This window comes from Microcaecilia unicolor, chromosome 3 (assembly GCF_901765095.1).
Source record: "Microcaecilia unicolor chromosome 3, aMicUni1.1, whole genome shotgun sequence".
Taxonomy (NCBI): domain Eukaryota; kingdom Metazoa; phylum Chordata; class Amphibia; order Gymnophiona; family Siphonopidae; genus Microcaecilia; species Microcaecilia unicolor.
This window is the reverse complement of record NC_044033.1, coordinates 39,077,819-39,092,964: the sequence shown is the minus strand read 5'-3', so window position 1 is coordinate 39,092,964 and position 15,146 is coordinate 39,077,819. Positions and strand designations below refer to the sequence as shown.

General features: G+C 41.5%; 1 protein-coding gene across 1 annotated transcript in view; it reads left to right on the top strand.

The window, feature by feature from the left end:
* The window catches only part of NRXN1 (neurexin 1), a 2,115,739-nt gene that overhangs the window by 1,022,346 nt on the left and 1,078,247 nt on the right, over positions 1 to 15,146 (top strand). The window contains exon 14 of the mRNA XM_030195841.1: positions 8,008 to 8,198. Within this exon, the coding sequence (XP_030051701.1) occupies positions 8,008 to 8,198 (191 nt within the window). The remainder of the gene's footprint in view (positions 1 to 8,007; positions 8,199 to 15,146) is intronic.

The following is a 15,146-nucleotide window of genomic DNA, read 5'->3' as shown; positions in this document are numbered from 1 at the left end:
AATAAAGATTTCTGTGCCAGCTGGGCTGGATCAAGGGTAAGCAATAGCTGTATTTTGTGTTCCTCCAAGCCATAGATGAACAATTTCTGGTGTAACGAAACCGGAAGTAGTTAATTTTGTGACTCGGAGGAGTACATGGTGTCGGCGTACCAGACTATTTGACTAGAGACAGAGTTGGTGCCCCAGAAGTCCTGCATACCCTGCTTACTGCATTCCGCTGGCCCTGTCTATATATGTGAATGTCATACTAGCCTTAGTATTAGTTCCATCCATTTCTTTTCTATTAGCATTTATTACAGAATTTTCAGGGGTGTCAGGTTATCACATTATTTGGGATGAGATGTGGGCTTTGCTGTTACATCACTATGGGGACCTTTTACTAAAGCTTACCATGCACTAACATACATTAGTATGCACTAAGTGCCACCTGGCCCTTAGGTATAAAATAGGGTACACAGCATTTAGTGCACATTAATGGAATTTGCACTCTAAGTTTTAGTAAAAGGGCCCCTATCCCCTGGATTCTAAATAACAAGTCTTAGATTGTGAGCCCTCCTGGGACAGAGAAATATCCAGTGAACCTAAATGTAACTCACCTTGAGCTACTACTGAAAAAGGTGTGAGCAAAATCGAAATAAATAAATAAATATCCGCACCGAAATTGGCGCAGATTCTATAACAATGTGTGCAACTCAATTGGCTTAATAAGCTAATGAGTGCTGATAACAGCACTTAAAAAGCAATAATAAGCACTAATTGGCACTGATTAGAATTTAGGCACACAACTCACTAAGCGTATTTTGTAACAACTAGCCATTAAGCTCGTTAAAACGGGCGAGTTTTTTGTTTTCAAAAATGTAATGAAAGCGTAAGCAACATTTGTGAGTTGATGTCTACAGTACATTTTTATATACTATGTTTTTTGTGTAAATAGAATTTGAAAATTCTGTGTGCGTGATTTGTGTGCTGTGCTCGCGCTTCGTGATTTTGACCTCCTCCGCATCATAGAGCATCAACATTATTTTAAACTTTTGTATTTGCTTTGGATGCGGGGGAAAGAGCGCCATGGGTTCTCTGTTTTTGTCTGCCGGTAGATGTTGAATGCAGAGGTCGCGTGTGCACTTACCTTTCACGGTGTGCTGGACTCTGCGGTTTTGTGGGAAGTGTGCTTGTCTGCTGTGTTGCTGTCCCCTTAAGTGGCCTGCTCCGCAGCGAGTTATCTTCCAGGGCTCCTCTCCTCCGTCCCTGAAGTCTGGTGCTCCGATTTGCACGCCCCCTCCTTCCCTCCACTTCTCTGTTCCAGGCCCTCCTCCCCCTTCCTATTTGCTAGAGTCTGCGGTTGTGCGCGAGGGGTGCTTGTCTGCTGTTGCTCTCCCCTTGACAGCTGTTCCGTGAGTCCAACGCATGCGTGGAACATTGATGACAACTGCTCTCTACTGCGCATTTGCGGGTGAGTCGGTCACCTCTCATTTATACAGTTAGATGTGCGCAGAACTTCTAATGAATGCAGGCAAAAAGGGGCATGGTTATGGGTGGGGAAATGGGCATTTTGTGTGCGTTCTGAAATTTACATGCCTAGTTATGGAATATGTCCAAGTGCACCAAAATCTATGCACCAGGATTTACACCACATTTTCATTGGTGTAAATGGATGCGCATAGATTTAGGCATTGAAATATCAACTAAGCATATTCTATAATCAGCGCCTAAATCTAGGTGCCCATTATAGAGTACGCTTAGTCAGCACTGATTTCTGCGTCTGTTTTTTAGGCGCCACATATAGAATCTTTCCCTATGTGGCTAAGGGTTTACGTATTGCATTTTCTCTTTATTGGTCCCCAGAGAGTATAATACACCCAGGAGTATGATTTTGTTCTACATGGGGTGAGACGATACAGGAAAATGGGCAGGATCTAATAAGACTACCTTCTGAATATATCTCTAGGTGGTTCCCATTGCATTTATGATGGTGGGGTAGGCTAGAAGCCATAAAGATGACATATACACCTAAACTGAATTACATATTGAGTGCTATCCCCCATATTTTCCCACATATGATTTATTAAACCATTGAGCAAGTCCGGTCAATTTTTGTAGGGCAATAAGAAATCTAGAAAAGCTAGTAGAATTGGAAAAGGTACAGCGAAGGGCGACGAAAATGATAGTGGGGATGGGACGACTTTCCTATGAAGAGAGGCTGAGAAGGCTAGGGCTTTTTAGCTTGGAGAAGAGACGGCTGAGGGGAGATATGATAGAAGTGTATAAAATAATGAGTGGAATGGATCGGGTGGATGTGAAGCGACTGTTCACGCTATCCAAAAATACTAGGACTAGAGGGCATGAGTTGAAGCTACAGTGTGGTAAATTTAAAACGAATCGGAGAAAATTTTTCTTCACCCAACGTGTAATTAGACTCTGGAATTCGTTGCCGGAGAACGTGGTACGGGCGGTTAGCTTGACGGAGTTTAAAAAGGGGTTAGATAGATTCCTAAAGGACAAGTCCATAGACCGCTATTAAATGGACTTGGAAAAATTCCGCATTTTTAGGTATAACTTGTCTGGAATGTTTTTACGTTTGGGGAGCGTGCCAGGTGCCCTTGACCTGGATTGGCCACTGTCGGTGACAGGATGCTGGGCTAGATGGACCTTTGGTCTTTCCTGTATGGCACTACTTATGTACTTATGTACTTATGAGTAAATTGAAGAGCTTTAAATATAAAGGAGGGGTACATTTTTCTGATTTCTATATGTATCATCTAGCCTATACTTTAAGTTTGGCTGCTCATTGGTTTTCTTCTAGTCCTTTGGATGATATGCCAATTTAGTTCCAATTAGAAGAAAACATCCTTAAGCCATTCCCGCTGCAGATTGTCCCAGGACTTACAATTGGTAGTAAGTTTACAAAGTACCTAATTGTTCATTCTACTCTTGAAGCTTTTGGGCTCTTGCGAAAAGGCTTAAATCTTATCCCTTAAATCCCTGTTTTATAGCACAATGATATGAACTTAAAAATAGCCATAATGGGTCAGGCTGATGGTTCATCTAGCCCAGTATCCTGCTTCCAACAGTGGCCAATCCAGGTCACAACTACCTGGCAGAATCCCAAATAGTAGCAAGATTCCATGCTACTGAACCCAAGGCAAGCAGTGGCTTCCCCTATGTCTATCTCAATGCAGAATATGGACTTTTCTTCCAGGAACTTGTACAAACCATTTTTAAACCCAGATATGCTAACTGCTGTAACTACATCCTCTGGCAACAAGTTCCAGAACTTAACTATTTGTTGAGTGAAAAAAACATCTCTTCCTATTCGTTTATGACATAGTAATATACAATTTCATAGAAGTAAGAGAGAGAGAGAGAGAGAGAGAGAGAGAGAGAGAGAGAGAGAGAGTTTCAGAGCGTAACTACTACTACTACTTAACATTTCTAGAGCGCTACTAGGATTACACAGCGCTGTACAGTTTCACAAAGAAGGACAGTCCCTGCTCAAAGGAGCTTGCAATCTAAAGGACGAAATGTCAAGTTGGGGCAGTCTAGATTTCCTGAATAGAGGTATGGTGGTTAGGTGCCGAAGGCGACATTGAAGAGGTGGGCTTTGAGCAATGATTTGAAGATGGGCAGGGAGGGGGCCTGGCTCAGGGAGTCCATTCCACGCATGGGGTGAGGTGAGGCAGAAAGGGCGGAGCCTGGAGTTGGCGGTGGTGGATAAGGGTACTGAAAGGAGGGATTTTTCCTGAGAGCGGAGGTTACGGAGGTAACTATTCATTGAGTGAAAACAATATTTCCTCCTATTCATTGTCTGCTATAGAAATAAATAATTATCCAATTTCAAAGAAGGTGGGGAAAAAGGAATCTGGATGATTTCAGCTCATTTTGGTGGGCAATTAAGTCTTTTTCAATATTGCAGGATGAATTTGGTTTTCTTGCCCAAAGCCTTTTTTTCATCCTTATATCAATTGACACATTCCTTACGTAAGTCCCGGGGGAATCTAGCAGAATTGTCAGAAGACCGATTTTTAGAGCTTTGATGTCAGAAAATAGTGGTCGCCAGTCCTTGCAGTTTTACTCTCTGTTAGTAAGCTTTAATGCTTCATCCCTTATGTGTATCGAAAAGATTTGGGAAGATGAGCTTAGAAGCCAGTTTACCCCACCCCAGTGGCAGGACCTTTGGTCTGCTTTAGTTCCATATCTTGGTCAATGTTTTTTTCCTAGTCCATAGGACCTTTTTGACTGTGGTCAGGGCATTTAGGGGCCCTTTTACTAATGGGAAACGGGACTTGATATACCGCCTTTCCAAGGTTTTTGCAACTACATTCAAAGCGTATTCAGGTATTTATTTTGTACCAGGGGCAATGGAGGGTTAAGTGACTTGCCCAGAGTCACAAGGAGCTGCAGTGAGAATTGAACTCAGTTCCCCAGGATCAAAGTCCACTGCACTAACCACTAGGCTACTTCTCCACTAGCAACATTCCATGTAGAAAGCCTGCCCTTGCAGATCAGCAATGCGGCCTTGCAGGCTTCTGTTTCTGTGACGTCAGACTCACAGAAACAGAAGCCTGCACAGCTGCGTTGTTGATCTGCAAGGGCAGGCTTCTACATGGAATGTTGCTAGTGGAATACCAACATTCCATGTAGAATCTCAAATAGTAGCAACAGAATCTCAATAGTAGCAACATTCCATCTAGAATCTCAAATAGGGAAAGGGAACTGGGACTTGATATACTGCCTTTCTGAGGTTTTTGCAACTACATTCAAATCGGTTTACATATATTCAGGTACTTATTTTGTACCAGGGGCAATGGCGAGTTAAGTGACTTGCCCAGAGTCACAAGGAGCTGCAGTGGGCATTGAACTCAGTTCCCCAGGATCAAAGTCCACTGCACTAACCACTGAGCTACTTCTCCACTCCTAATGTGTGTATGTGCCTATGCATGTCCAACGGCACTAGTGACTAGATACCGCAGGCCCTAGGCAGTAATTCCATTGTTTGTGCGTACCCAAAACATGCGGTAGAAAATATTTTCCATTTTCTACCGCGGGGCGCTTACCCCAATCAGCAGTTGGTGCCCGCTAGACACTTACTGCCTGACTAGCACATGAGACCTTACCACTAAGTCGATAAGTGGCATTAAGGTCTGAGGCCAAAAATGGACACGCACTGGTTTTCATTTTGCCGCATGTCCATTTTCTTGCACAATAAAAAAAATCCCTTTTTTTCCAGGCCCGCTCAGGAAATGGACCAGCGTGCGTCCAAAACACGTGCCTGTACCAGCGCAGCCACATTTGGTCGTGCCTTAGTAAAAGGGTCCCTTAGAGCTGGCCTTGCTAATTGATGGACTTGTAAGCTGAAAGGGGGATTTTTTTCTCTCACGTGCTATTCCGTTGTGATATTCTGACACTCTGCTTGGATTTTGGCAATGTATTCAGCCCATTTTCTAGATCAGTACTCCACTTAGGTATTCTGTTTCGATATGTTGTCATTTGAAATTCTCCAGCCTTCAATGTGACAAGCTAAATTGGTGCTTTAGCCCTGAAACTGATTAATAGCTAGAAAAAAAACCCTGTTGATTTCTCTGTAATTGTATGGTGGAATTTATGTCTGTCAGATATATAAATATGAAACAGTAATAGTAGAGCAAACAGGCAGACTACATCTGTTCATGGACCTTTTCTCTCCAATTGAGAGCTGTATTACCCAGCAGCTGGACTGAATTAGACTTCGTATCTGGTTGTCTTTTACCTGTTTTAGTTATAACTATATCTTTTGCGTTTAAAATTAATAACATTTTTTGACTTAACAACAACAAAAAGAGCCCAAGAAAATATTATCGTTTTTTTTTATCACTCCGTGGCCGTGTGCAATTCTGGTCACCATATCTCAAGAAAGATATAGCTAAATTAGAAAAGGTACAGAGAAGGGCAACCAAATTGATAACGAGGATAGTCAGATTTCCCTACATGAAAAGGCTAAAAAGGTTATTGCTCTTCAGCGTGGAGGAAAAAGAGCCGTGGGGGAGATACGATAAGAGTTCTATAAAAAAATTAAATGGAGTGGAACGGGTAGTTGTGATTCTCTTGTTTGTTCTTTCCAACAGTACAAGGACTAGAGGACATGTGATGAAGTTACTAGGTAATATATTCAGAACAAACTGCAAAAAAAATATTTCTTCATTTAACATATGATGGAGCTCTGGAATTTATTGCCAGAGAGGATGTTATAATGCCTTTGTATCGCTCCATGGTGCGACCGCACCTCGAATATTGTGTTCAATTCTGGTCGCCGCATCTCAAAAAAGATTATAGTGGAATTAGAAAAGGTACAGAGAAGGCCGAAGAAAATGATAAAAGGGGATGGGACGACTTCCCTATGAGGAAAGGCTAAAGCGGCTAGGGCTCTTCAGCTTGGAGAAAAGGCGGCTGAGGGGAGATATGATAGAGGTCTATAAAATAATGAGTGGAGTTGAACGGGTAGATGTGAAGCGTCTGTTCACGCTTTCCAAAAATACTAGGACTAGGGGGCATGCGATGAAGCTACAATGTAGTAAATTTAAAACGAATCGGAGAAAGTTTTTCTTCACTCAACATGTAATTATACTCTGGAACTCGTTGCCAGAGAATGTGGTAAAGGCGGTTAGCTTAGCGGAGTTTAAAAAAGGTTTGGGCGGCTTCCTAAAGGAAAAGTCCATAGACCGTTATTAAATGGACTTGGGGAAAATCCACTATTTCTGGGATAAGCAGTGTAAAATGTTTTGTACATTTTTGGGATCTTGCCAGGTATTTGTGACCTGGATTGGCCACTGTTGGAAACAGGATGCTGGGCTCGATGGACCTGTGGTCTTTCCCAATAAGGCAATACTTATGTACTTATGGTAAAAGTGGTTATTGTAGTAGAGTTTAGAAAAGGTTTGGACAAATTCTTCGAAGAAAAGTCCATAAACCATGATTAAGGTGGTCTTGGGGAAAAGCCACTGCTTATTTATAAGGTAAGAAGCATGAAATCTATTTTACCCTTGAGGTAATCCGTCAGGTTCCTGTGACCTGGATTGTCCACTGCTGGAAATAGGATACGTATAAACCAAAAAATCCCCTTCTTCCCTGGTAAACTAATATATAACACCAAACCAAAACCAGAAAAAAATGTACCCAATTCAATTATAGAGGAGGAACAGCCTCAGAAATTTGAGCACCCACGTGGTAGTCACACTCAACCACAAACGGGTGAGGTATTGCACTTCATTCACTGGGTTGTTCACTCCTATCATGGTACTTTAGTGCAACAGTTTTTGTGTGAATGCAAAGTGCTATTGTACTATTATGCGCATCTCAACGTGCCGATCAAACTAATGCATTCTCAATAACAAACTCAGCCAACCTGCATATCAGAGCATTAAATTAACTATAATAATAATAATAGTAGTAGTAAGAATTTCCACTTATCTCATGAGCCTTATGCTGGTAAACACCAAACGCGAAGGGAAATTGCTTTTCAAGTAGTGAAGACGAGACTGCTCTCCCCTGTTGTAAACGGTACGCCTGACACCGCGGGATTCAGATTGACTTTCCTCAGGGACTTGGCTTAGGGCTGTCCTCCCTTGATTTTGCCACCAGCCTAGCTGACAATCCTCATTGTGACCTTGTGGGTTACAAGCCTCAAGAAAAACTAGTACAATCCTAGGAATAACATCTTAAAAGAGAAACAGTTGTACATTAGACAATTTTTAGTTAAACACACCTCAAGAAAACGAACACTGTCCAAGAAGTAAAACATGAAACAATAAAAATAATTTCAACAATTTAATTGTCCAATACATTTCTTAACACGAAAATAAAAATAACTTTCTACCAAATCCCATGCAATCGATTTCAAATTTCTGTTTCATATTTTAGGGATATGCTGTATGAAAAACCTGCATATGGCTATTATTTCTAACACAATGCTGGAGCACTTGATCATGTGTGCCAAAAATGAAAACCACAATGGTTGTTTTTTCTTTTTCTTTCTAGGTATCTGCATTATGTGTTTGACTTGGGTAATGGTGCCAACCTTATCAAAGGCAGCTCAAACAAACCATTGAATGACCATCACTGGCACAATGTAATGATATCAAGAGACACAAATAATCTACATACTGTAAAGATTGACACTAAAATTACTACCCAAAGCACAGCGGGAGCCAGAAACTTAGATCTTAAAAGTAAGTATATTTGGGTACTGTAAAAACGATGGAGTAATTGTACGAAGCAACTTTAGCTGGGATTTTTGGAATGGTGGCTTCACAATGTTAGATGCAAAATCAAGTTCTGGAGATGCTTTATACTTTATTCATTTTCTTGGTCCAAGTACATTGTACTGAAATCAGGATAGACAAGTCAGATAGTCATAAGGGTAGACAATATAGTACAATGGCACAGAAGCCAGAGATATAGTTTAATGTTTTCATCAGCAGGTAAAGTGACACTGTCCCTTTAAAGAAAACCTGTGCATGGTAATCTTTAGTAAGTAGTTAAATTTAGGAAAAGATTAATAAAGTATGTTTGAGATGTTAAATGATAAAGTAGAAGGAAAGGCTTTGGGTTCAGTTCAATGGGTCAGCGACAGTGGTACTTGATTCCAGCTGGGAGATTCTGGTTTGATTATCAAGTACGACTTTTGGTCCTCAGGTTAGCTAGATTTAGGGGTACTTCAGAGACAGTATTCACAGCCTCTGCAATGGAGGGAGTTCAACTGTCACTTGAATGTGTCACCCATTGGTCAGACTCAGGGTGCGTGCATACCAGTTCTTGTAAAAGCCACAGTCTGTAATTACCAATGGGAGGGGGGGGGGGTGTGCTAAAAATTAAGGGAGATGGCAATCTGATTAGTTAAAATGAAGACTGATGATGCCAAAACTGTGGTGGAGTTTGCTTCCATTTAGCTGGAATGCCAAAGGAGCAGGAAGAAACCACCATGTCAAGCTAGCTTCCCATTTTATCCTAAACAAAACAGTAAAAATATCTTCCATTCCATAGACGATAGTGGCGATCTACATAACTAAGGCAACCCTCTGGCCTTAAAATATATCTGGAGAACATTACTGGAGTTTCAAAAGTGATGCATGTTCCTTTGTATCCTGAGGGCTACTGCTAAGATGTGTTATTTTACCACTAACTCCTGAAATGTTGGCACAGGCCCCATTTTATGTAATTAGACTTAGGGACCTTCTATGACCTGTATAAAATAGGGCTGTAAATGTGCTGGTGTCCAAGGCAGAATTTTTTTTGTCACATTTGTACCCCGCGCTTTCCCACTCATGGCAGGCTCAATGTGGCTTACATATACAGGTACTTATTTGTACCTGGGGCAATGGAGGGTTAAGTGACTTGCCCAGAGTCACAAGGAGCTGCCTGTGCCTGAAGTGGGAATTGAACTCAGTTCCCCAGTTCTCTAGGATCAGAGTCTACCACCCTAACCACTAGGCCACTCCTCCTAATGAGTGGGCCAAGCCAGTGCCAGATGCTAAGCTTATACAAATTTTATTAATATTTACTATCCCGCCTTAAGGAGAACCATCTAGGCGGCTGATAATCTTGTTATAATGTGATTGAACATCAAAACGTGGACAAAGGGAAACAGTGCTGGGAAGGGGGTGAAACTCCATTATTGATAGGACAGAGATGGGGGTTGGAAGTTACGGGAATTCTTCAGGAAACTCTGGGGAACTTTAAATGATCAAAGATGAGTTTGCAAAACACATTGTTGTATAAGAATGTTTTACGATCAACTGTAAAGTGAGTGAGAGAGGACTGGAGACACAGATGGGGTGGTAATAAATTCCACAGCTGTGGACCTTGGGCTGAGAAGATAGGTATCCTGGTGTGTTCATGAGTTATTTCTAACTGGCTAGTCCACTTTTAAAGGTAATCAATAGAAATCAAACAAAATAAAACATGGAAAAGAAAATAAGATGATACCTTTTTTATTGGACATAATACATTTCTTGATTAGCTTTCGAAGGTTGCCCTTCTTCGTCAGATCAGAAATAAGCAAATGTGGTAGATGACAGTATATATAAGTAAAACATCCAAACATTTCATTGACAGTCTAACAGGGTGGGGAGGGTAGGATGTATGCATGGGAACATCAAAGCATTTCAGAGATAGTCTAACAGGATGGGGGTGGATAGGTGAGAGGAGGGTGATAAACAGAACAATACAACTTTATGATTTATAATGGGCTAGAAAACCCAGATCTTTGTTAAGTCCTGTCTGTTGGGTGTCAACATATTCAATCATTCTGACTTCAAAGGTCTTACGTTCCTCTATTGTTTTAAAGTTACCTTTCAGGATTCTTACTATGAAGTCACTGGTACAGTGATCTGGTTTTGTAAAGTGCTGGCCCACAGGGGTGGGAACCCAGCTGGCACCAGTATTGTTCATGTGATGTCTATGTAAATTAAATCTTGTCTTTAGCATCTGGCCTGTTTCTCCAATATAGCATCCTTCGTTACATTTTTTACACTGAATGATATATACCACATGCTCATCTTCCAATGTGTTATATATCATTCAATGTATTGTTCTGTTTATCACCCTCCTCTCACCTATCCACCCCTATCCTGTTAGACTATCTCTGAAATGCTTTGATGTTCCCATGCATACCTCCTACCCAACTCCCCCACGCTTCCTCCCCGCCACTGTCGACCTGCCGCCAGGTACCTTTGCTGGCGGGGGTCCCCAACCCCCATCAGCCTTAGTCTTCTTCAGTGCCAGTTTCCGATGCATTCGCTGATCTGTGCTGTGCTCAGATCAGCGAACGCATCGGAGTTGGAGACCGGCGCTGAAGAAGACTAAGGCTGGCGGAGGTTGGGGACCCCCGCCAACAAAGGTACCTTGTGGCGGCGGGGGGGGGGGTCGAAAGTGGCTGGGGGGGGGGGTCGGCGGCTGGGGGAGGCGGGCTAAAATGTGCCCCCCAACTTTGTGCTCTAGACCCCCCTCCCGCCAAGGTCTGGCTATGCCCCTGGTGTGGAGAGGAAGATCTGGGTGTCATCAGTATAAAGGTGATACTGAAAACCATGGGAAGAGATCAGAGCACCAAGGGAACAAGTATAGTTAGAGGAAAGAAGAGGTCCCAAGAGACAGAGCCCTGAGGTACACCAGCTGATAGTGGAATAGAAGGAGCAAGAGAGTACCGAGAAGTGTAAAAGAGGCATGATGATGAAAATGAGATGTATTCAGAAAGGAGATGGTTGAATGATAGGAAGAAAATGTTGAAGCTCGAGAGCTGAGAAGAAGGGAGAAGACAAAAGGGATGGTGAGATGTTGAAAGCAGAAGGTGGGCAATGTGGTTCTGAGGTATACAGTGGTTTAAGAAAGAGAAAGAGATTGAGAAGGGAAAGTATCAAGAAGAGAAATTGTACTGAAGTCAGAAAGAGCAGAAAGAAAATAAAACCTGTAGAAAGAAAATGTTTTAGCATGCGGCCCCTGGAGCAGTGGACCTGGGAGTCACCCCAGAGAACGCTGTGAGGATATGGAGATGGGCTGCAAATCCTCCACAGTATCTAGAAGGCAGCTGGTGGAAGCACAGATGTTTTCCTTCAATGCACAGAAAGGAGTGCCTATCTTTAACATTCAAAATGTTCCTGCCAGGTCTGGAGCTGTCGTTGCTTTAGTGCAACTTCTCGGTGGAGCAGTCTGCTTATCTTTGTTAATAGTATTTTGCATGCTTGTGTTAATTGTGCCATGTGCGTATATTATCTGTGCATGTTCTGCACATAACAGTAAGTGTCATGGACCAGTAGTTAGAATCTGCACATGTGTGTGAATTGTGCTACGTGTGTGCATGTGCTATGTACATTTATTATCCCCCAGATTCTATAAATGGTGACTAAAAATTTGCATGCAAATCTGCACATGTAATCGATTTGCTTCTGCAACTTATTTGTTTAACAAGCTAATTAGCACTGATGATTGGCCAATAACAAGCAGTTATCAGCACTAATTGGCACTAATTAGAACTTATGCATGCAGTTTTCTAAGCATATTCTGTAAAGTGGTCCACATAAATTGTAATGCATGGATCACAAAAGGGGGCATGGCCATGAGAGGGGCCTGGGCGTTCCTGAAAATTATCTACACTTTTACAGAATGTGCCCTATCTGTGCTTAAATAAGACTTGAGCATTTGCACCAGGTTTTAGCTGTTGTAAATGACTGCACCTAAATTTTAGTTGTGGGATGGCTGTTATGAGTATTCTATAAACCATTTATTTATTTAGATTTTGCTCACACCTTTTTCAGTAGTAGCTCAAGGTGAGTTACATTCAGGTACTCTAGACATTTTGCTGTCCCTGGAGGGCTCACACTCTAAGTTTGTAGCTGAGGCAATAGAGGGTTAAGTGACTTGCTCAAGATCACAAGGAGCAACAGTGGGATTTGAACTGGCCACTTCTGGATTGCAAGATTGGTGCTCTAACCACTAGGCCACTCCTCCACTCCGTGGCTTGGTTTATATAATACTGCTAAGAGCCCACCTAAGTTTATAGAATACCTCTAAGAGCGGATTTTTTTGGTGCCGAATTTTTTTGGCCCCCATGTATAGCACTTGTGTGTGTGTGTGTGTGTGTGTGTGTGTGTGTGTGTGTGTGTGTGTGTGTGTGTGTGTGTGTGTGTGTGTGTGTGTGTGTGTGTGTGTGTGTGTGTGTGTGTGTGCTGCATGTAACAGCACTGTTGCTGTGGGACAAGCAGAAACCCTGTGACATCATGTGATAGGACACACACCTAGCGTCTTGTCCATGGGCATGCGTATAACATCAACTGCGTCACTGTTGTGTGCATGTGCTAGACACTTTGTCTACCGAGCTACTTGCAGAATTTCTGTGCATCTCATTTGCATCTGATTTCCTTTGAGCATAGCTTGCCATTTTGAAATTGGTCATGTCAAGCGTGGATATAGAGGCACACGGTTTTTTCACAATGACTTTTGAACATCAGGGCCTCAGACATTACTCTTGTGGAGCACAGAGTGCTAAAAGCAAACCTCTTACTTGAGAAAAAAAGGGACAAATTCCAACCCTTCGAAATCACTGAAGTGTAATTTTTGACTGGCTTCTCTACTATGGAAAAGTCCTATAAAAAATGACCCAGGCCTTTAAACAGCTCAATTATTACATGCAACAGCTAATCATCTCCTTTCATTCCTAAATACACTCTTTGTCCTTTAACTATAATCTTCTGCTAACCTACAACAAAGCATTTGGGTTTTAGTGAAACAGCAGGAGTGTTTGAAATAAAATCCTTTCAGTTAGCTTACTACTTAATGAAAAAAAAGAGTGAGAAAGAAAATAGCACCATGTCTTAAAACATCATCATATCATAGAATCTAATCATCTCACCCCGGACCATTGGCTTAGGAATTAATATCCTGCCGAGGCTAATGGCCTGAACCAAATTAACATCAAGCAAATACCCTTCTACCTTGATCATTATTTCTTAAGTAATCCAGTTTCTGTATCGATACCCTGCAAAGCTAAAGATACACACAATAGAATATTCTTCCAAGCGTACCAAATTATCAAGAAAAACAGCTGCATAAAAAGTGAGTTTAAAAAAATCAGCTCTCCATTCTTTTTGAACTATTTCAGAAATTAAAATGAGAAGAAAAATGGAATCATAGTAAATCTAACTGTCTCTACGTTTTTTGATTCCTATATTAAAGTACAGAACTAGGCTATATCCTTGTTATGCCACAGGGTTTGTGATGGGAAATAGGTGACCCTCTTGCACATCATGGGGGTAATTCTGTAAAGTGAGCACTAACATTTGTCCACTGAATATGCAGCAATGATTGGAATACTTACATAGATGTGCATAGGTGTAAGTCAGACTATAGCTGAAAAAATAACCCCAGCCAAAAGCAAAGGTTATTTTTCCATCCTGATAGCAACTGTAGCATGATCTGAGACCATATTTTAAAGGGGCTGTAGTGCTGTTCCTCACACTTCTCCATATCATGACTCCCAACTTGCCTATCCAAGTCCCCGACCTCTCTGATCACAATCTCAACACACCTACTACTTAACTACTACTACTTAACATTTCTAAAGTGCTACTAGGGTTATGCAGTGCTGTACAGTTTAACAAAGAAGGACAGTCCCTGATGACACCCAAGCCCTCATCCCACATCATGGCTCCAGCCCCCTGATGACACGCAACCCTCTGCACAAGATCCCAACCTCCTGATCAGAAGTTTCACTCCCACTGCTCTGAGTCCCGACCCCCTGTTCAAAGGTCTCACCCATCAAATGACCCCCTCCCCACTGACACCATGAGTCTACCTCTACTAGTACCTTGTGGTGAAGTGGGACCCTGAGCAGGAGGTATCCCCAGTTACAACTGTCCTTACGAGCACCTTCTTTTTTTAATTTTTTATTTATAACCATTAAAATTTTTACAAGCGATAAAACAACTTGCTGGAAATACAGAGAAAGTAATATGTAGGAATTATTTCAGTCAGGTAATTCTATTCTCTTCCTTAGACCACTAAATAGGGAGAGTTGAAACAAGATAAGGAGATCAATTAAACAGTAAACAGAAAAAAAAATGTGGTATTAACCTAATTAGGGTGGTGGACTTTGGTCCTGGGGAACTGAGGAACTGAATTTGATTCCCGGCACAGGCAGCTCCTTGTGACTCTGGGCAAGTCACTTAACCCTCCATTGCCCCATGTAAGCCGCATTGAGCCTGCCATGAGTGGGAAAGCGCGGGGTACAAATGTAACAACAACAAAAAAAATTATCCCCAAATATTACTCGTCTAATTCATTATTCCACATTGATCATCTGGTTGGCTTCTTCAAGGCCAATATGGTGTATAGTCAAATCATTTCATTGAAAACATACTTATTGTCCAATATTAGTTAGAAATAATATATCTGATTACATTCTTTCTCTTTTAAAAACCAGAAGTTATTTAACAATACATATACTTAAGTCTCTAATTCAAATTCCACTGATTAAAGTAATCCCAGTTTTCACAGGCTTTACTCCTTTTAAAGTAATAATTTGAGGAAATATTTCTGAGGAAAACTTTAGGAGTCATACCTGGAACTCTGGGAAAACAATAATCTCGATATTAATCATCTATAATAATATTCATTTTACCTTACCA